The sequence below is a fragment of the Scophthalmus maximus genome, chromosome 5 (assembly GCF_022379125.1).
Source record: "Scophthalmus maximus strain ysfricsl-2021 chromosome 5, ASM2237912v1, whole genome shotgun sequence".
NCBI lineage: Eukaryota > Metazoa > Chordata > Actinopteri > Pleuronectiformes > Scophthalmidae > Scophthalmus > Scophthalmus maximus.
This window is the reverse complement of record NC_061519.1, coordinates 10,547,274-10,572,745: the sequence shown is the minus strand read 5'-3', so window position 1 is coordinate 10,572,745 and position 25,472 is coordinate 10,547,274. Positions and strand designations below refer to the sequence as shown.

General features: G+C 43.3%; 1 protein-coding gene across 1 annotated transcript in view; it reads left to right on the top strand.

Moving 5' to 3' along the window:
* The window catches only part of LOC118311660, a 129,000-nt gene that overhangs the window by 47,799 nt on the left and 55,729 nt on the right, over nucleotides 1-25,472 (top strand). Inside the window, exons 2-3 of the mRNA XM_035635680.2 lie at nucleotides 974-2,809; nucleotides 19,200-19,494. Of these exons, the coding sequence (XP_035491573.2) occupies nucleotides 1,277-2,809; nucleotides 19,200-19,494 (1,828 nt within the window). The 5' untranslated portion in view covers nucleotides 974-1,276. The remainder of the gene's footprint in view (nucleotides 1-973; nucleotides 2,810-19,199; nucleotides 19,495-25,472) is intronic.

The window sequence follows — 25,472 nt, the reverse complement described above, 5'->3', positions numbered from 1 at the left end:
CTGTTAAAACTGCTGCATAGTGTCTTAAGGGAGCTGTATGAAGTAAAATAACCCTGGTGATGTCAGCACTCGGCATGTAGCTAACACATTGACAGAAAGCCTGTTGCAGACTTGGAACGTGGTGTTTTTTTCAAAAAAGATATGGGCCAGAGCAGAATGTTGAATGAAAAACTGTTGCAGTGTATCTGGAGCTCGAGCCATGCTCGTGACTAAAAGTCACCATACATTAATCTCTACTTTGGCTTTTGTTTTTAAGTTCCGAGTTCCTCCGGTGTTTGGAAACTGGAGTTTTATGAATTAAACGTGCACAAAAGGTTTCGATATTGATTCCATCTGGCAGATAGTCGCATTACTTGTCAGGCGCCTATAGGCTGATGTTACTGAAATGCCACTTAATTTTGCCTGCTCACATCTCAAAACAACCACACATCCGACATTTTGATTTTGGGAAGGATTTCCACTTGAGGCTTGGATGCACACAGGTATTTGAGTCCTAGGAACCTCTAAGATAGCTCAAGGTGTTGAGTACAACAAAGTGTCCCCGCTGATCAAAGAACAATATGAATCCAGCTAATTAATCACACATCAGAGTGATACAAATCCATACTTTCACACTGTAGCCGGTCTCACCGCAGTCAGAAATATTTGACAGTCTTTGCCACTAATAAATGCTCAGAGCGAGTTCTAATATTGTCATGCTATCTTTTTCCATGTAGAATAGCATGATGATAACTTTGTCCCCGTTTATCTAATAGATGTAAGAAGAATCACTTGGGTCATTAGGAAGGTATAAATGGATCTATGTTCTGGGCCCTGAAAAGCCCTCTGTGCTTGTGAAAAATGTGATGGTCGCTCTGTTAAAAGGTCTGTCCTGCCCGCTTGTCTGTGAGCTCTCCTACCTGCCGCTCCACTTTTAATTAACACAGTGCAATGATTAAAGTTTTAACTTAATTATCTTTATCTTTTCTCCCAGGGCGCTCAACCCTCTGCGGGAAACCGAATGAGACGCTTCGCGAGAGGAGTGGGGGAAAAAGAGAGCATAGAGAGAGCGGCTCGGAGAGATAGAGGAAGATATTAGGCGGCGTGGAAGAAAGAAAAAAAGAGAAGGAGTGACTGACACCTGCCCTCCAGCTCAGTGTGAAGGGCACAGGATGGGGGAGTGAGAGCAGGGGGAAGAGAAGAGGGAAAAACAGAGGAGAGAATGACGATACCTGGAAAACAAAGCCTGCCTCACAGCAAACCTTGCTTAAATTAGGACATCTCGCCGCCAGACAAGATGATTACAAGAAATCTGCTCCTGTTGCTTTCCCTGTGCCTGTGGGAGGGGCTTGAAGGGGGTGCTTCGGCCAGTAAGGTTGTACGGAGGAGAGGAGTGGGTGGATCGCACGTGGTGAAGCCCGGGGAGAGCAGAGCCGGCGACCAGCGGGATGCGAGCGTGGACGCAGACGGGATGCCTGTGGTGACTTTTAGAAACCTGATAAATCACGAGCAGGCGGGTGACACTGGATCTTTTTCTCATTCTAAATTATTGCAGAGTCATGCTGCTCCATCTGTCGCTTACAAGGAGAGGAAAGCTCTGAAGCCCAAGCGTGAAGTTGACTCCGTTTTTAAAAAAGAAGTGACTCCGCGCACACTGTCCAATGACAAGGAGTTCATCCAGGAGGGGAGGAAAGTTAAGAATAACACCAAGAACGCTGAGACTACCAGAACAGGGAGGTCAGAGAAAACATTCGCAATCCGTCACAAAACAGATCCACACTCCAACAGAACCAGGTTCAAATCGGGCTCCAGATCCAGGGCGAGACCTGATTTGAGCGTCTACACCACAGGTGTGCCGGGGAAAGGGTTCAGCATAGATTCGAACCGAAAGCTCAACCTCACAGGCAGTTACGGGGTTCTGAAGCTGCTGTCAAAAGAGAACCTCGTCAGAATCGTCAATTCCCAAATGCAGAGCGTTCCCAGCTTGAGCTTTCCGAGCAAGGGCAGCCGGAGCAGGAAGAGGGATTTGATTGACGTTAATCACAGACAGTTAGAGACTCAGAAAGTGGCGAGACAAGATATGGTTGTCACTCAGTCTCGCGCTGGATTTGATAATCAAACTGCATTTCCGTATGTAAGCCCAGTCACCACTCCAGATCTCAATCAAGACCAGGGTCCTGACATTCGTATTAATCCGTTAAGTGAAGTCAAGCCAGCTTTAAATAAAGAGCAGGGCAACTTGGGAGCGCAGGATTCAGATAACGGCGATAGCGAGAGCAAACACCTCGTGCGCGCGCTGTCGACGCCGCACAGCGAGCTCGGCCTTGGCCCCGAGAAGGAAGTAACGATCAGCCAAACACAGACGCCGTTTACATCGACAAAACATCTCCCGCTGTACGCTCCCCCTGAAACAAATAATTCCCCTCCGTCTGTGCTGACAATGCAGCGCTCGGGATTAAGGCTGGGGAACAGAGCGGCAGATTCCCAAAGAGACCCATTAGCAGAGTCGGTTCACACCGCTCAAACAGAACCCAGCACGGCTCAGTACCCTGCCGATGAAGACAACACACTTGTCAACAGCAGTCACGTCCTGAGGCTCCACCCGGCTCCCGAATGGAGCTACGCTGCGAAGAATGCCGGGACGCAAGCTGTCGATCCCAAAAACGGGCAGGGCCTCGTGTTTGAAGAGGCAGAGTTGGAGGTGGAAGAGGAGGCGCCAGACCACACGGAGGGGAAGGGGCCGCGCTCTCGCAGCAGGAGGAGCTGGATCTGGAACCAGTTCTTTGTGATTGAAGAATATGCCGGGCCTGAACCTGTGCTCATCGGACGGGTAAGGGAAAAAAAACCTTTTCAACATTCATCATTTACAGGGTCTGTGAACTATTTATGAATGTTTTATGGATATTTAAGCCTCAGTTACAAGTCATGTAAAAGACTTGGCTTATTTAACCTCAGGTCCTCCACTCAGGTACACACCTTCTACACGGTGCGGTCAGCACAATGTCCCCCCACTGTCTTGCCCTCTGAGTGGTTTTGTTTTTCGTGCTTTGTTATAAACGCACAATTACAATTGATTTACATTGCTCCAGTGTGAGGTGGTGGTTTCCAGTTGGCCATAAAAAACTTCAATGAATCAATGGTGCACTGAGGCACAAACAAAAAAGCTCCAGCTCCCGTCCGCCCCAGGGGCTCGTCATGATCACTACCAATCTGGCCTCACCAATGGAAATTGACATATCTAGGAGAATTAATAGCTTTACTTTTTCCTCCCCCCCACATTGATCCTCCCCCAAAGGCAGAAAGCAAGAGCAGTCCGAGTGTTCCCTCATTTAACTGTAGGTCAGACCTGTCAGCTCCCTTCCCTCACGGTCAGAGGTCCCGCTAATGCTATTTCATTTGGACTGATTTACGCTTGGTCTGACAGGATTTATCACCGCAGTCTCCCTCAGCACAAATGCGCGGGTGCCCTGGTCCTATTGCTCTGCCGTGTTATTCATTAGAATCATTGACTGCCCGTGTCTCACCCCCAACGCAACCACCCTTCCACCCTCTCCCTTCCAAAGAGCGAGCAGCTGAGCGTGGAGGAGGTCACGTTGACTGGACAGAAGGTGTCTCGCAGACCCGCCGCTGTAATGGCCGCGCTCGCCGTGCTCAGCATTCGCCAACTGTCTCAGTACCCAGCTGCGGTGGATGAGCTAATTCATAAGTCTGTGTGGCCAGTTTGCTGAGCAAATGAATAGTAATGATCTCTGTGACTGCTGCAGGCTGCTGGAAGCCACAGAGTAAGAAGTGTGTGTGTGTGTGTGTGTGTGTGTGTGTGTGTGTGTGTGTGTGTGTGAGTTGGTTGGGGCTGGTGGTTGAGGGCTCCAGCTCAGCGGGAGGTGTCTCGCCCTCGACAGATAAAACGGGCAGAAACGCTTTGTGTTTTCGTATTTTAATATCCAGGTGCGTACAGATGGCACGGCTCTCACCGCCTTCATCCGCAGCCTCCTCGAGAGCGTCGAGGATTAGACCACATTCAATTTGACTCTTGTTTTTTCTTTTTTGCCTTCGCACAATAACCGATGATGCTCTGAAACGAAAATGCTATGAAACGCCGTTAGTGGCCATGGAGAAGATGCAGCTAATGGTCCAGCTTACAGATGGCACTGCGTGTAAAGCCATTAGTGCCAATCTGCTGTGTCAAGCAGGTGTTTATGCCAGCACATTGTATGGCACTCGAGGCGGGAACCACGCCAGGCCACACACACATGCCCATATGATAGTGCTGACACTTGGAGTACACCCAGAAAGCTATTGTGGCTCTGGCTGTGTGTGTGTGTGTGTGTGTGTGTGTGTGTGTGTGTATGTGTGTGTGTGTGTGTGTGTGTGTGTGTGTGTGTGTTTGTTTGCTGGGCTAGAGATGCGTATGATTAGTACCCTACTGTATTAGACGGCGACAGCACACATGAATAATGCTCTTATAGATCCAAATACGCTTATGAATTTTTAATCTCCTGCTCTGCTCCAGTGTAGGCCAGCACTATAGGTAGAGAGAGATCAATGCGGACACGCTTCCTTGTTTTTTTTTTGTTTTTTTTCTCCATATCAGGCAGCTGATTGTGCTTTAATAAAGAGAGCTGTGATGGAGAGCATAAAGACATTAACTGCACAGGCCAGAGCAGCTCCGCCTGCCAGATCCAACACAATGTCGCTCCTTCATCCGATTGCACAAATTCAGACGCACACACACACACACACCACGTACGTCTGGAGGTGAGATTTTGTATGTAACTCTTTCCCCCTCTTTAAGTCCACCCCAGACACTGATTCATGCTGTTTGTGGCGTGCACTCGAACAGTTTGGTCTAGATAAATCTCTGCTAAAGCTGGAAACAAGAGCCAAGACTCTAATCTGTGATGTCAATGGGAGACAAAGGCTCTGCTGCTAAACTGACGATGAATTACGGGCCAACTTTGTGGACACAGTGGCAGCACCCAGTGTAATTTTTTTCTGTGGGATACTCATAAGCGCTTTTTTGCTCTTCCAAACCGTTAGAGGAATTATCAGAGACATCTCATGCAGTATGAAATGTAGAAAATGCGTCGGGCTACCAGTTGTTCAGTCACCTTCGCTGCAGTGACCCTTGAAGCGTCTTTATGCTGTCAAAGATTTTATTTACTGCCGTATCTTGTTTTCTTGAGAGTTGTTCACGTTCATAAGAATTTGCGAAAAAGGGGCGAAAAATGTTATGAGTAGTGAATCGTCTGACTCTGCTCACGATCAACACTCTCTCGTACACACAAGCAAGCGAACACACATAATCACGCATGCATGCACACACACGAGCACGCACACACACACACACACACACTCACACAGACTTGTACACGATGCTGTGTTACTGTATTTTATCGCGCTGGAGTGTCTCTGTCCCACGATAATTGTGAATTTAATTGATGCTGTCACATGGTCTGTAATGGTGTTTCAAGTGATTGCAGTGGCAGTCTGAGAGAAACAGATTTTTCTTGAGGAGAAAAGGCGCCTCAGCAGAGCTGGGATTAAGAAAGAAAAAAACCCACCCCTCTATGATTAGCTTTTCTTCCCTCCTCTCCCTCCTCTTGAAATGCAAACTCGCTGAGACCTTGTGTGGGGAGAAAATGTGACATATATAGTAGTTCCTTCTTAATTCCAACGCCTCCATTTTGGCCCGTGCCACCTTAATATCAACTAACACGCAAGAGCTACCCAGCAATTCGGTGACGCACAGATGTAATTCACAAGTGCAACAGGAAATGGACTGAGGCTGTCGTCGGCATTAGCATATCATTAACATCAGCATGAACATACATAATTCATAGTTAGTGAAAAATGCCTGTATTACACAATAAACATTAGTGTCTCATTCATCGCCAGACATTGACACTCACACTACAGCACAATATGAATAATAAAAGTGTAGATATTAATGTGAAACAGTTATTAAACGCTTTCAGATTCTGACACATTAAACAATACTCGATAGCTTTCTCATTGTGTTGAATCATTACTTAACATTCACTGCTGAAAATTGCTTTGCAAAGTGCTGTTAAAATATTCGTCCAGCCTGGGGCCTTCTAAAGATATATAAATAACGTGGTTATTGACCGTTCAGTTATTAACTCCCGTGCCTCTGTGCCGCGCCTCTGGGCGCACACGTGTTGGGTTACGAAAAAAGCGCCTGAGACAGTCGACTGTGTGATGCAAGGAGCGAGTCACAGGAAGTTAAGAGCCGCTGTCTGAGACTGTGGACGTGTGCACTGCAGATTATGTTCTTCAAAGGCCTTTCCTCATTAGCTGCAAGACAGTGTTGGAAAGTTAATTCACTCAAGTGCATAGGTAAAGTGCTTTTTCTGTATCTAGTTTATGTTACATTCATTTCAAAGCTATATTTACTTCTTTGTTATTTTCTATTATCATTATTTACACACAAAATAAATAAAATACGATGCCTTTTAGTAGATTAAACTGCCCAATATATACTTTTAACATCAAAAAGCTTCTTACAAGTCATTACTTAAGCAATAGCTCGCAACAGGCCGTGGTATACGCTCATCATATCACTGTTAAGGAGCGTTGTTCCCGGCGACCCCCTGTGATAAGATGAGCGTATTGTGAGCTATTTATTTTTACGAATATAAAAAAGTAGTCCCTCCTGGCTGCCTGCACAGTTCACGGTGGTTGCCATGCAACAGATTGTAGCATTCATCAGAAACAAGGATACGAGACGGTCGCCAGCAATTTATATAGGACCAGTTCACAGGCTACTGTGGGCTGTAGCCCACGCCAAAGCTACAACCATTCGACCTCACGCTCTCGTAAGTTTCCACAGCTTCACCCTGTCGCCTCGCTCCCTCCCGGAACAGCAATTTCCCCCTCTCCGCCAATCACCTGCTCTTACCTTATAACAGTGAACTGAGCTATGGGCTACTTGCACAACCATTTCTGGGTTCTACTTAGTACTGCTCAACTGTTTCCGGCCGGTTTGGCTCTATAAGCTGATCGGTAACGAAGTGTCTGCTGCAGACCTTCGTATGAGAGGTGACGGAGAAATGATCCGGGCGTATGTTCTCAGGCTTTTATAAAAAATGCAAAATAACATCCACACTATTTAGTTTAGAGTTTTCTGTTCTGTTAGCTGCCCACACGGCTGACAAACTACCGACAACTATTACTTTATAAGTGTTACTTTCTCAGAATGATACTGACCTGTGCAAACTTATTCAACGTCATAGCCGTGATATAAGCTCATTATATCAAGGCTATGAACCAATCACATCGGTTGATTTGAGCTTCTCGTTCCATAAATGTATACAATACTACTATTATATATGAATATTATAATATGTTTCCCTCAAAGGGCGCCCCTGACACTGAGTACAGTGCTGCTGATCTAAGGCTACTTTAAAGGGCCACTCCACATGAATTGCCTGGAGAACTGAGTTTCCTCCAGCAAAGGATAAATGCGCTGTTATAAAAAGTGACATGGAAAACTACTCTTGTATATTTAGCTCACCCAAAATGTGCCAGTGGTATTTGCTCATTGTCACTTAATTTCTGATTCAGATCAATACTGGCCCACAGACTATAAGGTGAGAAGACTACATGATGATGCATTCGGAGTCGCTTATTCCTTATTCCTTACTCCATCCACACATGGAAATTGGACAATCGTTCTCTAGTCTTGTAAGTAGTCTATGGGCCAGTAGTTTTTTTATGTTAGCTGTCACTTGGAACAGCTGATGATGTAATACATGATCACATGCTTTTTTCTTCCCTGACACGACCGGAGAAGGACCTACACCTACATTCTGGAAAACACATAATCATTCTCTGAAGTCTAAATATATATTTATGCCAAAACTGGTTAAAATCCACATTGTGTTTGTACACAAAACACATCACCTTGAAAGTCCTGCTGCTACTCAGATAAAAGTGTGCTTTATGAAACTGAATGAAGGAGAGAGTAGAGAGGCACAGAGCACACAGATGAAAAAAAAAATCCAAATAAGAGGAATGTGTGAATGCGCCAGTAGGAGGGCAACACAAACTGTAAACACACATACACACACACACCCCCCCCCCCCCCCCCCCCACACACACACCTCCTGAAAAGGACCTCATCAATAATAATAATTATTAAAAAAATGGCTCCTTGCAAGCAGTGTTTTCGTGTGCTTAATGTACGCTCTTACGCTCCCTGTAGAAATCATTTAGCCTGTGGGTCCGAGCACAGCGGGGGTGAACGGGCAATTAGAGAGTGACTGCAGTGTTGTCGGGAGGGAGGAGAGGGGGAGATAACGAGACAGGGCAGAGTATGCAGGACAATGAAGGGGATGATTTGGAAGGAGATGGGTAAAACCGAAGTGAGGTTAGAAAAAGAAAGGGAACGTACAGTACAGTGAGGGCAGTGTTAATGGCGTGTGGATATGCAGAGTGGATTGGTACGGGGGGGTGAAAGTGGTTGAAAGTGAGGAAAGGTTAATGGCTTACAACTGGCAGAGGGGAAGAACGTGTGAGGCAGTTAAACGCGGAGAGGAGGAGAAGGAGTGAGAGATCACACACATTTCTGAAGCTGACCTCACAGCCCGCAAAGGCCTGAAGCGAGTTCGAAGACAGACCGAGGAGAGAGCGAGAGAGGGTTATGAAAAGAGGCAGCTGGGAATACGGAGCGACGGCGCAGGGATGGGCAACGTTTACATGCACGGAAATACAACAGAGTAGGGGGTAGAGTGAGTGAGAAGAAATGGAAGGGAAAAAAAAAAGGATTAAATACCATGTTATTGCAAGCCCCTGTGGAGGCCAGATTCAAATGAGTCTCTGTGCTGAGTGGGTGCAGGATCACAAATAATAGACGGGATGACTGAGGGAGCAAGCCTAGGGAGGAGAATCTGTGGAGTCTATAGAATTCAAAGGTAACACAGGCGTCCCAACTCTCCTTTACTTCCAATCTTCCTGCTCTCTTTATAACCCCATGTTTCATCTTGGGATATGTCGAACAAATCAGCAAAGGGAGCATCTGAATGTAAAGCACCGCTCTCCCGGATATGAGAATGGCACTGTTTTATTACTGAGAGTATGTGAATCTCATAGAAGACTTCACACATCACAACATCATTTTCAACTTAAGAGAAAAGGCATTTGTAGATAACCCTGAATGCGTGAGTTAGTACATGTGTTACCTTAACACCCCAAGGTAATGTAGCATTAATAGTTAATTAGCATTAATAGTTGGAGCGGGTTTACCACCTGAGGTTAACCAGCCATGGTTAGCGATGTCAGTAAGTGACACGTGGTGGGTTTTCAGCCGGTGAGACAAAGTCAATATGTGAAGTGAAAAAAGGCTTTGCAGGAGTTGGATTCATGATTATGCATAGCCCAGCCTGAGCTCTGTGACCGTGACCTTGAGCTAATATTTATGCGTTGGCCTGGACCGTGCGCTCCACTTCTCCCTGTGGCCCTGAAGGAGCACGTGAGTCAGGGATCGGAGGGCAGGGGCGAGAGAAAAAGGGCAGAGGAGGCCAAAAAAAGAGACAAAGTCACATTACAGACGGAGACAGGGAGGGGGAGGGCGAGAGCGAGAAGGGGAGGGATGCTCGGCGTTTAAGGTGACACGTCCCCCCCTCGGGCAGTGGAACAGATTACAGCAGCATCACTCTGGCTGAACATGTCTGATTTCAACTTAAAGCTACCGTAGCAGCTAAAAGTGGATGAGCTTCGCGGCATGTCAGTACAGTATCAATATCTTATGAACCTGACTGCGGCAGCTGACAGTGAGCGTTACATTTATCCAGTCGTGGCTAAGTCCCAAGAGTCATACCCTAAATCAAGGCATGGGGTTTGATACCATCAATATCAAAGTACTGAATCAAAAATGTTGATATTTGCTTCAGTCGGTGCACTGTACTCCAATTGTTCACATTAACGCTGCCGTGAACTGGGTTGTTGGGCAAGCGTCACAGCTGTGAGCTTTAGTTTTCTTGGACTAAAGACAGCAACGTTGGTAACCTAAATATGGTCACAAGCTCCTACTTAATGAGGACATGAACTTTTACTCGGTCACACACAGTAACATGCCACACAGAAGTAGTCAGAGTCAGTAATAAAACCAAATCCAATTGATAAAATGAACCAGTGTAATTGTCTAGGGACGTGCACAAGGCCTGGCTAGTGTTGCCCGAGCACCAGCACATTTGCCCTCTTTGGCTGAACTGCATCTCTTGGGCAACATCTAATAATGATGAATTTGATGGTTTTATTTTCGCTGTTGTGACTGTACTGAACAGCCAACATGATAGAAATGTTGTTGCCAAGCGATGCCCGATTACCACTGTCATGTGACATCCAAGTATTATTGTTATTGTCACGTTAATCACCACAAAGTTGAGTTGGTCTTAACGTCGTATTTATTCTAAGGAAGCATTTGCCATTGGCCGTTGTACACATGTCTCATCGTATACTGTACTGTTGCACACCTGATGTAATACCTACGACCCACCTAGCGTGGTGCGTTCAAGTACATCCGTACATCTACAGGTAGTGTTTGTTCCTTCCAAAACTGTTTCAAATCACTGTTCATCTGTTTCATGATGACAACTGTGATCATGGTTTAAGTTTAGGAAAAGATGATGGTTGGGGTTGAAATATGTGATCTGTTAAGGACAGAAAATCAGTGTTGTTTGGCATCAAATGAACTTTTGTCAGTATGAGTAATTGCCCTTGTTACAAAAAAGTTAGCTTTGTATTAAAAACATAGATGTGTTCTATTTTTTGAACACTTATTGTTTGTGCACAACAGCTGGTGTGAGTGGAAGAAAGAAGACATGGAAAGGTCTTGGCCACCGAAAGAGAGCAGTGCTTAGTAAGGTCAGGCCAGAGGACGAGAGCAGGGTGAGGATGAGACGAGCAAGAGGGCGGGAGGGAGGGAGAGCAGAGTGCACGGGTGAGGTATGTGAGGGGGGTGGAAAAAGGGGGAAGAAGTATGAGGCGTATGGGAGTTGAAGAGCGGCAGTAGAGGAAACAGAAGGTAAGGAGAGGAGGGAATCGTCTCTTTTGCTTGCTGACACAGGCAAATACACACGTTAATTTTTTAATGCATCCTGAGAGGCTCGCCAGTGCAAACACACACATGCTGAGACAATGGTACAGTTTGTGCTCTACATCCCCCATACAATGTATTATGTGTATAAAAAGCCTGTGTGACAATATGCATACTGCAAATAATTTTTTTACAGTGCAACACTGCATGTTACATATTTTTTATACATAAGTTTTATCACAGTAGAGCATTTTTGCAGTAAGTGTTATCCAACCTTGCACGTCTTTTCACAGAAACTCAATACCTTACGAGAAAAAGATGATAAAGAGTGCTTGAATTTCACTCCGATTACTGCACACACATCTGCCTTTGTTTACACACATGCGAACACACACAGACCTTTGGTTTGCCAACGGTGAGAGTCATTCCTCTTGGCTGTGGCACGCGTTGGCATATATGTGGGCGATTTGCCCTTTAAATGTACAGCACAGAGTTAAGCCTCCAGTGGCCTTTTCCGAGCTCGTCTCCCTCGGCTAAAATATGATGTGAAGTATACGCCACCAGAGTGGAGCACTGAAGCAATAAAACACAAACAATCATCCAACCAGCCTCGCACGCACGCACGCACGCACACACGCACAGACACACACACACACACACCCTCTCATGCATCAGCTGATTATGATAATCAAAAGCGGGATTTGCATACTCAGAAGCTAAAAGCACAGTTTTGTCCTGAATAATGTATTGCGGAGGAAGGGAACAGTGGCGAGATGCACTGAACAGCTAATGGTGCTAAAGAAAAAGTCTAATAACGATGAATAATGAATGCGCAAGGAAGTGTGTGTGCTTGTGTGACTCAGAAGGATTCCGCAGTCTGTTTGTGTATGTGTGTATGTTGAAGTGCAGGCCACACATCATGCCCTCCAGAGACAGACTGAATTAGATCAAACAGGAAAAGGGCAACATGTCCACACCACAACCGAATTAAAGAGGCGATCGACACCGACCAAACCCCGATGCGGAATCAATGGCGGATCAATGCTAAACAATTAACCGCCGCTCCTCCATGACATACTCAAACCACGTCTCGCTGTAAGACAAACAGATAGGGAGTGAGGGGAGACTTGTTTTCAATACCGTCTTGACATTCTACTGTGAGCGCAGAACAAAAGGGAATTTCCCCCCACACACCCGCTGCGAGAGTGGGTTTGATTGAAAGTTCAGACGGAATTTAAAACTTAGTCACAGTACAAAGGTCTGTCTTCTGAAGTCTCAAGTGCTCCTCAGAGGCTGACTGGTTTTTGCCTCTGTTTCTGTTCGAGTGCCTCTGCATAAATGGAAGGTGCTTTTTGTTATGTGCCTCTGCATTGATTAGAGGAGAGAGCCAGGCAGTCGAATGACAGCACGGGAATGTGGATGCACATGAGTGAAACACTATTTGCATACTTTTTCGTGGTTGCGGTTGTTTAGTGTGGTTTTCGCCAGTTGTTTTAGGGGGGTCTTTTCACACGATGGCAATTATTGTTAGTAATAGTTTTTGCTTATAATTGTTTGACTACCTGTGTCCTTTGCTATGTCTGACTTATTTAAAACGACGTTGCAATGTTATTGTAACCAATTTTTACAAAAAAAGTGTATTGGATTTAAATCGCTTACTGCCCCTTTAAAGTATTCATATTATTATTTATATTAGGGCTGCAACTAATGATTATTTTCATAATCGATTAGTCTGTTGATTATTTTCTCGATTAATCGATTAGTTGTTTAAACCATTAAATGTCATCAAATGGTAAAAAATGTTTCCCCTCATGTTTCCCAAACCCCCGAGATTGCCAAGTATATTTAGTTTACTGTCATAGAGGAGCAAAGAAACCAGAAAATATTCACATTTAAGAAGCTGAAATCAGAGAATGAAATGATGTCCAAAATAATGACAGTAAAACCAAAAACCGTCATTTATTTCGGTTAAGATAATCAGTAACTTATTAGAGATTCTACACAAACATTTATATTCCATTTTATTCCTGAATATTCAACAGTGCCTCATGCAGCGAGGACGTCATGTATTTGACCTAGTTATGACGTACAGTCAGATCTGACCTGATGTAATCAGGCTACAACATCATCTGATATGATACATCTTTATTTGATTATGTAGAATCAAAAATGCGGTTGGTAAAAAATATTCCCTGGTTGAATTGGGTCAGCACTCACAGTTTCCTAGAAATGTAATTTGATAGCAATCTCAGGCAAAGAAAGGAAACAGAGTTGAATTAATTGGATTCCAAAGAATGAATTATCATAAGATTCTAGTGTGACCTAGATGTGATTTGGTCAATGTACACCAGGTGTGAGTGAATATGTAAAAAAATTATAGTTCAACACACAAACATTCATATACATAGATACACAAAAACAGATATCAAGTTTCCAAAAACAACAAGTAATGAATGCATCTTCAAATCACCACCCCTAACTATTATAAATACATTAACATTTCCTTCCAAATTCTTGAAATCTTTAGAAAACTATTCATAAATTTTACCCATTAACAAAGCGCTCCTTGTTTCACTTCTAACTTTCAACTTAGTTGGTTATTTGACAAAATACAATCACAAGGCCTCTTCTCCAATTGCCAATCATTTTCACACAGTCCCGTACCTGTTCAATTTGAACTGTACCGATGAAACGATCCCACCAATGAATGTGAGGCACGTCGTGCAGGCCCGCTTTATCTGTTTCCATAAACGTGTATGTGTTTGCATCAGTGTGTGTAGGTGTGTCTCATGGGCTCCAGATGGGGATCTATTGCCCTCCAGATGGGAGAGTGAGTGAAGACATCAGATGAAGGCAGAGCCGATCACAGCCGGGGCTGGAGAGTCGTAGACTTTAATTATTAGCCGCTGTGTGGATGTTGGCCCTGGCTTTGTGCTGTGCTCTATTAAACGCCACACACTCCCTGGCTCCAGGTCACTCGGAGGCACAGATACACAGACACACACGTTCTTAGTCACGCCTTGGCTCCTTGTACATTCTGTGCAAATGACTGTGCCAAGTGGAGGTTTAGCCAGGGCAGAAGGAGAGCGAAGGAGAGTCATTACACCACTTTCTTAGAGTTACTGTGGCCAACACAGACACACACACACACACACACACACACACACACACACGGATGGAAACACTGTTGTTAAAATGGTCATGATAAGTGTAAGAAGCAAACGCACGCAACGACACAGACACACACAAACACACATTCCCTCAAGCAAGACTAATGATATCTCAGTAGTTGGTAAAACTGGCCACAAGCAACGGTTCCATTTCAAACAGGCTCTCTGAACTCATGTGGGCCCTGTCCCAAATTTAATTTTGCCCCTGTTTTCCCTGATGGGCCTGTTTCTTCAGACGACTCTCGGAGTTTGAGGGCCTGCTCCAAATCGATTGGCTGACCCCTCGCCCCTCTGCCCTGCCCGACACAGGCTTGATGCAGGCTGATATGAAAGAGCTGGCTCGGCCCCAGCCCGCGGCAATACCTCCACCTAGCCTTGTTGTGGAATTTGACTGGCCCGTGGGGGTCATGGTTGTTCTGTAGGCCTCCGGTCCTTTTGAAGCTGCCACATTGAAGATGAATAGTTGCCCCCCTGCTCCAGGGGCTTCCAGGGGAGATTGGGGGATATTCTCATACCTGCCCGCGTGCCCCCTGCAAACTCTCCCTGATATGTTTGGGGAATTGAACTTCAATGCCAATCGCAGGGCTCAATGGTGCACGATACTGCCGCTGTACGCCTTTCGGCACTGCACGTACACACACACTCTCACGCACACGCACACGTGCACACACACACACACACACACACACAAATTTGTAGGGGGAAAGCATCCACATTCATTAGACTAATGCAGTGGTGGAAAAAAAAACACACATTTTCCTGGTGTTTATATGATTTATTGTCAGGAAGAAATGTGAAATTGTGCATATGGGGTATTAGTTATTTAAGTGATTTAGAGGTTGGCAGAGAGTATTTTTCCTCCTCGCTTGATGATTTATCGTTATTGCAGAAATGTGAAATTGAGTATATGAATATAAGCATATTACCTTATGATAATATAAGTAATTGAACAGATTTAGGAGTCTAGGGAGGCTGGCTGTTGCGTGCACAAGAGGGAAAAGGGAAATGGCAGCTTATCAGGCTGAAATCATTCTCTGAGCAGAGGTGACACGTCAGTAAATTTGACTTTTGTGGCCAGTGGCTTCATATTGTTTGGCTCCTGATGTATTGGATAGTGTTTTGGCGATATGAAAAGCAGGAGTTATGAGATGTCATATTATTCACGTTGAGCGGACGTGATGTATTGTGATAGCCAGTTGTGTTGCATTATTGTTTGGATGTTTTTTGCACGCTGACAGGTAGCCGAAAGTTATTCCAAAGCCGCGCCACCTCCGTCGCCGTAAAACATCCGTGGTCGTTACATCTGGTTAAGTGCGTTTTCCTTATTATACTTTCCCTATTAATCTTGGAGGGACAGATAAGGGTGAGAGGTCAGCCTTAAATGGATCTGGTTTCCTCAGGCGGTTGTCTCGTGCTCCAGAATGACTCTGAGCGGCGCGTTCAATCAGCGCTGCCACCGCTCACTGTGGTAACGATGGCCGGGGCTTCATTAAGAAGCTCGTTAAGTCCCCTCGTTAAGCTGCGGGGCCGTTAAGACTCTGATTGTTAATGGCACTTCATTAAGGGCAGCGAGGAACCGGGCTCCCGCGGTGGTCCTGACCGGCCACGTTGTAGCCAATTGGCCCCAGTTGGCCCCCGCAGGCGATGACATGTAGCCCAAGCTCAGTGTAGGTCATAATGTAAACACTTTTCAGTGACCTTGTGCGACCCTGACTGGATCTATACGCAATTGGTTTTAGTTAAAAAAAAACAAATATAATAGAGAGAATATCTACTTCTTGAACCGTTTATCAAAATAGTTGGCGATTAATTTAATAATCGATTACTAATCGACTAACTTTCGCAGCTCTTATTTATATGCTAATGTTCATCAAATGCACCTTCTATTTTAGATGTATAATGTCCTTTTTACGCACCAAAATGTGTCGTCAGTGTACATGAAGTTGTTTTATTTCCAATGAAAGCAGCTCAATGCTGCCCCATAATATGATCGTCTGAACTGTGTGTTTGTCTTTTTGAGTGTGTCCACAGAAGCACAATTTCGTGCATCATTCAAACAGATATAACATTCACAAATTTTTATTGCAACGCTGGGAGAGATAAATATTTCCTGATAGAAAGATGACTACGTTTAACCTTCATACCGGAAGGCACTGTTCTCACAGTTTGACCAGTTATATACAGTATGAGACGAACCACAAGCATAACTTCTACCTATTCATATCACAATGAAAACAAACAATCTAAGTAGTTTGTGTGAGGCGAAACTAAATAATGTCATTGTAACATGAGTGAAGGTGAGGTGCAGGTTCCCAAGATACTGCACATATTGGCCCCTTGTCGGCTGTGCGCATCTAGATTTTTCCATGAATAGTGACGTGCGAGATGTGTATCTTTCGCTCTCTTCTCCGTGCCCTCTGCTAAATGGCATTCAGGCAGGCAACTGAATGTTTGCAATGCTGCTCCTGCCACATTTGTGTTTTGTATCAGGGTTCCCAGTAAAAGGGTGCATGGGGAAGTAATTTTATCTAGTTTACTATAAATATGCACTGTACTGACATGTATTTGAGTTGTTCCTGGAGACTAATTGACTGCATATACATGCTGTATATGCTGTATATAAAGCAGATACACTGTATCTGCTTAATGTATTTGAATCCACATAGTTAATGGTGCCATAGATGACACGCTTTGTCAAAGTTCTGGTCGATGGCTGGTCTGGGCTCAATAGACCAACAAAAATCTAAGAAGCAGTGAAGATAATAGTGATGCATGTTTCAAAAGGTCCAAAAGACAAATATAGGCAAGACCGGTAAAATGAGACGGGAACAAAATGTCAAATCAGAGGAGTGTGGATTGTGGTTAGATAGTAAAGGGAATGGCTGATTGAGGGGAATGAGGAGCAGGAGTCCAGCTCTTTTTCCTTTTTTTCCACCTGGAAACCATTTTTACATATCACAGTCAGAAAACCTGTTTAAACTCGACAATTCATGTTGGATGTATTTACCTGCTTCAGTTTGAGGGTTCTAATATTGAGCATGCTGTAGCATCACTCACGCGCAATCGTGGTTTACTGGGACACTTAAATAGAATGGAATTAGGGATGGGACAATACCACTTTCCGTGTCCGATCCGATACCGATAAAGCAACCTTGAGTATCTGGCGATACCGATCCGAGACTAATCTGATGCACTCTTTTTTTCCCACTCCTAAAATAAAATATTAACACTGGATTGTTCAGGATGCACTTAGCCATCTCAACTGTGAAAGAAATAATCAACTCCCCCTAAGACATAGCCAGCAACATGACTGAGTTATGGAATGCTGCTGTTTTATTTCTCACAGAATTTTTGGCAGGATGTTTTTGGTCAGCACCATTTTAAATGAGCAAAAAACTGTAAACTGTTCCTTAATAGTAATAAATGAACATAAAATGATGATACAGGAATGTCATGCAAGGCTTTGTAGATACGTAAATAGGCATTTATTTGGTATGTTGACTGTTATGTATCGGATCGGATTTTACTTCGTATTTCTTTTGATATCCAGTCATTTGGGCCAATATTGCCCCGATACCGATATGGTATTTATCCTACTGCAACAAATCAAAATGTCTGCTGGGAGAAAGGCATGTGTACAGAGCAGGGGTGGAGCTCCAGCTAGTTGTGGCACAGCTGATGTAAAGACAGCAGGGCGCAGGGATATAGTGTGTAGTGCCCTCACAAAACACCCTCTCTGTTTGTGAGAGTGATTTCAGATTTCCCAATCTGCATTGTCATTTGAACAAAGGGTGTTTTGTTTAACTTTTGACTTTGTGCTAAATTTTCCCAACACTTTCAGCGTTCAACTTTCTGAACTTATGATTGCTTTCTTAGCTATAAACAACCTTGTCAACAACCGCACTCGTCGTTTACCCCCTGGGAAGCTGGCGTATCCGTGCTCTTGCCCCCCCCTTGAAAAATGGCCGTCCTCAAAGTAAATGAACATTTCGATTCACAGTATCCATTCTCATTTCATTTAGCAAATGTGCTTAGCTGTTGCCACGCAACAATGCCCTCCTGAGTTAAACCACCATCCCCTCCCCAGCCGCTGCTCTGCTCTCTTCTCTCCAACTAAAGTCACACTGTCACACTTTCTTGAAAGTGGGGGCCAATTTAATAGACTTTTTTTTTTTTTTGGGTCGCAGTTGCTATTCGATCCACGTAGGTACAGAGTAATGAGATTGAATCTTGTTGTGCCGGGTGCATCCCGCCGGCGTGTGTCTCACGTTGGGGACCGGGGAAAGTGTGGAGCCCTGCCCTGATATTACTTCTCCCTGCATGAGCGGACGCCGGTCGCTGTGCTGCTCCGCCGTCCCACCGGCCGCTGATCCAATAAAGTACAACACGGGGCTGTGATCGATACAGCATGTCCCTCTGCCAGGCACCCCTCCACTCTCCCTCATACACACTTATTAGTCAGGGAATAATTGATTGGCCTCCTGTTCATTATCCCTTTGATTTGGCGCTTTCATTAAATAGCCAGGGCGCCGCATGTGCACAGACTAGTAAGCTCTCGCCGTCCACAGCTGCTCAAAAAGTGAATAGAGGCTTTAAGAGCGAGCAGGCGGGCATGTGTTCAGGATATCACTGAGATTAAGGAGATCCTGGTTCATAACTACTCGTACTCTAGGAAAAGAGAGATGAGACACAGTACAATCGGATAAAAGTGTGCATGTGTGTGTGAGAGACGGGGGGTTGTTATTGTGCATATTTCTTTTGTCTGCCTCTGTTTAAATTCATTATATCCAGGAGGCATACAGAGGATAATCTTCTTGTTTGGTCTTCACTGCCTGTCTTGGAAAAGCAAACCTAATTTTTAACCTGTGTCTACTCTTGTCTTTTATTTCCCGTCTGTCCTTACATTTCACTACCCTCTCTTCTTTCTATTTCTACCCATTTACACCATCTCCCTTCCAATTTTTCCATCTTTCTTTCCATCCTCCCTCACTTAGCTCCACACAGACATGGACAGGAATGATGGACGCACAAAGTATGTCCTGCGAGGCGAGGGGGCGGGCTCGGTCTTTGTGATAGACGAGAAGACAGGGAACATCCACGTCACAAAGCCACTGGACCGCGAGGAGAAGGACGAGTACCGTCTCATTGCCACGGCCACTGACAGGCAGACCGACCGCGCCCTGGAGCCGTCATCGCAGTTTATAATTCGGGTGCAGGACATCAATGACAATCCTCCTATCTTTGACGAAGGCCCCTACAGCGCCACCGTGCCTGAGATGGCAAATATAGGTACCGCATCCTGGGTGGGCAGTGGGAGGGTGGAGTAGATTATTGAACCTGAAAGAGTTATTTAATAAATAAAACATGACATGAATAATCAAATGAATGAACCTAAGTTGACCTAAGTTAATGAATGAACCAATACATTGTGGAATAATTCCGTTACTGATTAAAAATTGATCCATTGCATATTATGAAAACTAAACTTAATATTATTCAAATTATACATTTTCTTATAAATTTTTATTTTTTTATTGTTATCTCACAATGTTACTCTTCATGACGGTGGAGTTGTTACCTCTGCCCGACCACCTCACCTGTCAGCCAATCACAGGAGCTCTCAGCCTTCGCAGCAGGCTAACTTAGCGTAACCAATTAGCTGGTATCGTCTATGGCTTAGTACAATACTAGAGTGTGTTTTAGTTCGTCTTAACAAGGCTACACATGCTGCTACATTTCTGCATAGGTTTTTGAGCTGGGATTTATGACTTTGCAATAAAATTAAGAATTAGGGTGAGCACCAACAACTAGATTATTACATAATGTACATCAAACACACTTTTACCCTCCAAAAAGTGAAGTAAGCGTCCACAAACTAGTATTATTAACAATGAAAGTAGTTAAAAGCTGCCCTATAATATGATCGTTTGAACTTTCTGCTGTAACATGCACAAATTGTGATTGAAATGCCAGACAGATACATTTTTCATGATAGAAATATTATCACGTTTAATCTTTAGACCGGAAGTGGGGTTTCCGTTCTCACAATTTTACCCCGCTGAACTCTGCAAAGCTGAACATGAGGTAACATAATCACAATGCTGGATTTTGAATTGCTTCCTGGTTGCTCATTTGGCCTGTTTCCTGGTTGCTCATTTGGCCTGTGGTCCAAATTCAGCCCAGACTTTTTGTCACGTGTCCCACTCATTTCTCAAATTTCTCAGTCTTGCCCTGTCTATGCTGCAATTGAGTAATGCCGGCAAAAATGATATCCAAGATTAGAACTTGATCCCATTCTTCAACAGAACTTGAGCGGGTTATTGAAGTCACATTTTGTATAAGGCTACGGCTAAAGCATTTTATTGGTTTGTTGTCCCAGCCAGTCACTGCTGTCAGGCTCCATAATGATGAATGTCCCACATGACCACAGCTAGAGTGTGTTTTCCTATTTGACAAGTCGCAGGAGTCATTTTGTGTGTTTCATTCAGTATTGGGGGGAGGGGTTACGCTTGTAAAGAGCAGGGCCGGTGTTGAGCTGAGGTCTGCCTGTTGCTGAGAGCTGTGCGATTGTCATGTGAATGCACACAGCAAAAGTGTTATGTACTGAATTCATGCTGACTCTTGCCTGCAGAAGACAGTAAACACTTTATGGATGCTTTGATGGAACATGGGTGGGAGTATATCTCCCGGTGCTGCTGACGGTCAGTTTGAATTTGACAGATGGTCCATTTGTTTGTGAGAGAGAAAGAGATAGAAGGAGAGCTAGCGACAGTGGGGGAAAGAGCGCTGCACACAGCTCTACAAATATAATATTTAGTGTATATACTGTATAGTAGCCTATACACAACGCACATGCATCGCCCCTCCGATACTTCCATCATGATTAGCACTTGCGGTGAGACAAATACATGCTCATTGTATTTGAAGTTTGTTCATGTACAGTAGCTGCAGATGTCACAGCAGCCATTATCCAATACTTCACTGCCGTAACGTTAGTGCCTGCAGGAAGTACATTGACATTTTGTACACAGTCTTATTAGCCTTCATCAAAAATGAATCAATGAATAAATGGGTGTTGTATAATGGAAAAAGTTTCGCAGGTTCAACACAATCCAATTCATCACGCTCGATACATGGATAGTTTTCAGAATGCAAAGTTGATGGGGGACGGATTATTCCAACTAAACATGGAGTCTGAATCCAGCATCTAATATCAGAACCACCTGACACACTTTACTGAAGCTAAAATGATTAATTTTGATGAAGTATTTTTTGTGTGCCACGTCTCTCTGCACTTTAGTCACAACAAGTGCAGCTATCTCTATGTTTGCTCTTTTTTTCATGTTTGCATGAATTAATATCACAGAGTGCTTTCATGTTTTGCCAAAAATACTTACTCTCCTCACCAGACCGACATAAAGTGACATAAAAAATTCAAAATTATCTAATTTAAAAAAACAAATATACATAAAAAGACATTTATGTGATGAAAACTCTAAAGGGCCTGAAAGCTTATTTCCTAAATCGGCCTCTCACTATGAGTAATGGAATCGTACATCATAATACTTTCTGACTAAAATAGAACTGTTATGAATTTTTCACATGACAGATTTCTGTATTTCTCTCTGCTTTTTTCTCTGGTTTCAAGTGGGTTGAGCTCGGTTGTACCAAGGGGATGTCACAAACATCCTATAGATTACAGGATTATAACAACAAGGGGTCAAAAACTGAGCGGGTCATGTGATCCATGTAGCGTTGATCAAACATATTCATCGTTCATCATACATTTACTGGAAAAACTACTACTTTTAAATCACTTTCAAAAAAACCTTTCAAAAATAATTCTGTTTTGCAAATTAGCCATTTAGTCGTTTTTTTACTAACATGAATATAGCCTACTTAAAAGGTTCTCATTCATTCAGATTTTTACACTCATCATTAGTTACCTTTTGATATGGGAAAAGACAGAAGAAGAGTTGTCACTCCAGACATTTAACTTCTGAATTTAACATGCCTTCACACAATTATATGTCCGGTGATAAGTGAGAGCTTCCGATCAAAACCCTAAATATTATGATGCACGTGACTGAACTCGGCTATTTCACAACCAAACAGTGAAAATCACAATATTTCCTGAGTCATTTCAAAACTCTAATCCTGTTGATGAAATAGCATTCGTCAGCGAAATATGTTTTCAAATATCGTAGCTAATAAAGTCTGTTAATTTGTAAATTTGCTGGACCTCAACTCCAAAACAAAGTGTTAATATCCCGTGGTAGTGACTGATAAATCAAAAATGTAATAGACTTCATACCTGTTGCTGATTTCAACTTATAACTTTACAAATAGGTACTAAACACCACAGTGCTGCAGTTTCGATGCTGCTCTTCACCCAGGGTTTGGAACAATTCAGTGTCTCCAATGCTTTACATTGATTTCATTTTTTTTTTTTTTTTTAATAACTCCCCTTCCAGAGTCGATGGAGACATCAACACTCTCTCTAATACTGATCTGCTCTGGTCGAATACTTTAATGCACTGGTCAGGATTAGGCAACATTTCAATGAGAATCTGGTGACAGGTTGGAAGGTTTCTGATCAAACCACACACACAGTCACGGGAAAGAAGATTAAGTGACTTATAGAAGGTTAATCTCTAATACTACAATACATAATAATACCATATACCATCTATTTTGGTGTTTCTTATTTCATCTTAATAATTTTCACCGGTTGAAAATATTTAACATTTGAAGCTGTAATGCAGCAAACAAACATGAATAGAATGATTTGACCTGTCAAGTATAACAGCAAGAAACAATGAAGCTACTATTTGAGGTGATCATTCTCGTGTTGCTAAACTCTTTGGTAAATTATCACAAGCAGCACATGATTTATTTATGTTTATGATTTGTAGTCATGGTTTAGCTGCACGCAAGGTTGGATTTAATCTCAAATTCAATGGGCCATTATTCAGACCGGTTTGCATTCAGTTAAATACTGTAGTCTTGTTAGTTTCATTTTAATGAGCCCAACCGATATTGTATTCAAAACAAGCAACATCTTGTAGCAACCTCGAGCAGCTGCCAAATGATAGCACTTAATACACTGTAATTTAATAAAGATGGAGAGTGACCTGCTCGGGGTCTAATGAATAAACAATTCAGTTGTGCATGTCCATTTGATATGTTAATAAGAGTTTATTTGGTCTATTTTCTGTGTTTTTTCTTCAGGCTTTGCAAGTCAAGGCAGACCTTTGCCAGAAGGAGCTTAAGTGAAATATTTTGCCTGCACTTTTTCGACAAGAGCTTTGTATCCGTGTAGCACGAGTCCGAATAAAAGGACCTGGGGATTCCCGGTTGCCCTTTCCAGACTGTAACACCTAGTTATAGTTTCTGAAGGGCCTTCAGTTCAGTTGCAATATAAAAGTGGCACAAACTAAAGGGCATGAGTACTGTTATACTTCCTTTATATGTAGGCCACTTGCTTTACCTCACCCATACAGTGTCCAGTTAAAGCAGGATGTGCAAAAAAATATTTTAAAAATCGATGTGAAAACTCAAATGCACTTGGTCTCCGCTTTTTGTTTGGAGCAGGCGGGTCAGACGGTGATGTTCAATTTTATTCCTCTCCTTGGCGTGAAATTGTGTCTCTGTTCATGCCCGCTAATAGCACACAGAGGATATTTCATGGCTGGAGTTGGCAGACGTGGGCACTCGCACACCTTCCCCAAAACCCCCCAAAAATCACATGCAAATTAATGCAATTTAAATGCAATGCGGGCAGAATCTGTAGTGGTTAGATTAATGGGTGATTTTTAAAAATACTGTCACCGCAGCTGCTTGGAGGACGTATGAAGCCCTTCCATTTTCCTGAGGAAATACCTGTAGCCATCATACAGCCGCAGTAATGACACACTACGTACCGTACTTTTTATCTTTAGTCTGTAATTTAAGACGTGCGCAACTTGTGCTCATTATGCATAGACCAAACTGTGTGGGTTATTATAATGATAATATGCTTATTATCATTAATAACACAGGGAAGTCTCAGGTCATGTAATCATGTAAATGGCGTGAAGAGATTATTATTTTTATCTCAGTATTTTCAGCTGTGGCTTGATTGTGTGCAAATAAATATATAAGGCAATGATTATGTTTAATCACTTTAGTGTATGTTTAGTTATGTTTAAGCACTTTAGTGTACAAAAATATATGCAGAAGACAGCGGTTGACCTGATGTTCAGGGCTCATACCACATGGGCGCAAAAGGCCTGGTTTGAATCCCGGCTGCTGTCTGTCATCCCCCCACATTTCCTCTCAGTCACTATCAACAGAGGTAAAAAATTCCTGAAAGAAATGTGTGTATGTGTGTGTGCGTGTTTCACAAGAACTAAAAAACATCATTATTGTTAGGCTTGCCGTCTATTCATATTTGAATCGTGTATGCTGTGTTGCTGCGGTGGGACTTTTCCTCCTCTCCGCTCATTAGAAGAGGTCTGCTGCTTTTTTACATAACTGAAACCTGGCCCGGCTCTATACCTGCAAATAATCTATTCTACCTGCTAATAATGTATTCATACTGCTCCAGGATATGTTCCACGTTGCACTGTACGGACCAAAATGTGTTGGTAACAAACCCACCTGTGCTTTGCGCCCCGGTGTCAGTACAATGGAGCCCGCAGTTTGTGAAGCACTGCCCTGTGAAATGTTTTCACTGGAGCAGAAATTGTGGATTCTTCAGAATTAATTAATTCAGCCACCATGACATTCATGGTAGGAAAGCGAAGTGGTTTTCTGGCGCAAACAAATAAAAATTCATCAAAAGTCGATTCCGGATGCCTCAGATGAGAAAAAAATTAAATCTGAGGGATGGGTTTTGAAATTCCTGTTTTCCTATTTGCACTGATGTGTAGCAGAGTCTGTGTATCAGGTATTCTTTACCTATAAAAAAACCCCACAATTTATTTTATCAACTAAATTCATGCAGGACAGAGGGAGCCATTATTGAAAAGCTGTGAAATATTTAAAATTGGGAGTAATTTTATACAATAATGACAAATTACCTTTTCTCCAATGTAATAAGAAATCATAGATGGATGTAAAAATGACTGGCCACTTTCAAAAAGAAAATCTTTTTCTTTTCATTATTGCTTGAAAAGTGGTGACAAAGTGCTCGCAGCAGCCACAGTAACCTGATAATATTTCTGTGACTGCGGAACGATCATGTTCAGTTTGACAGCAGCGCTCGGAGTAGGAATGAAATAAGA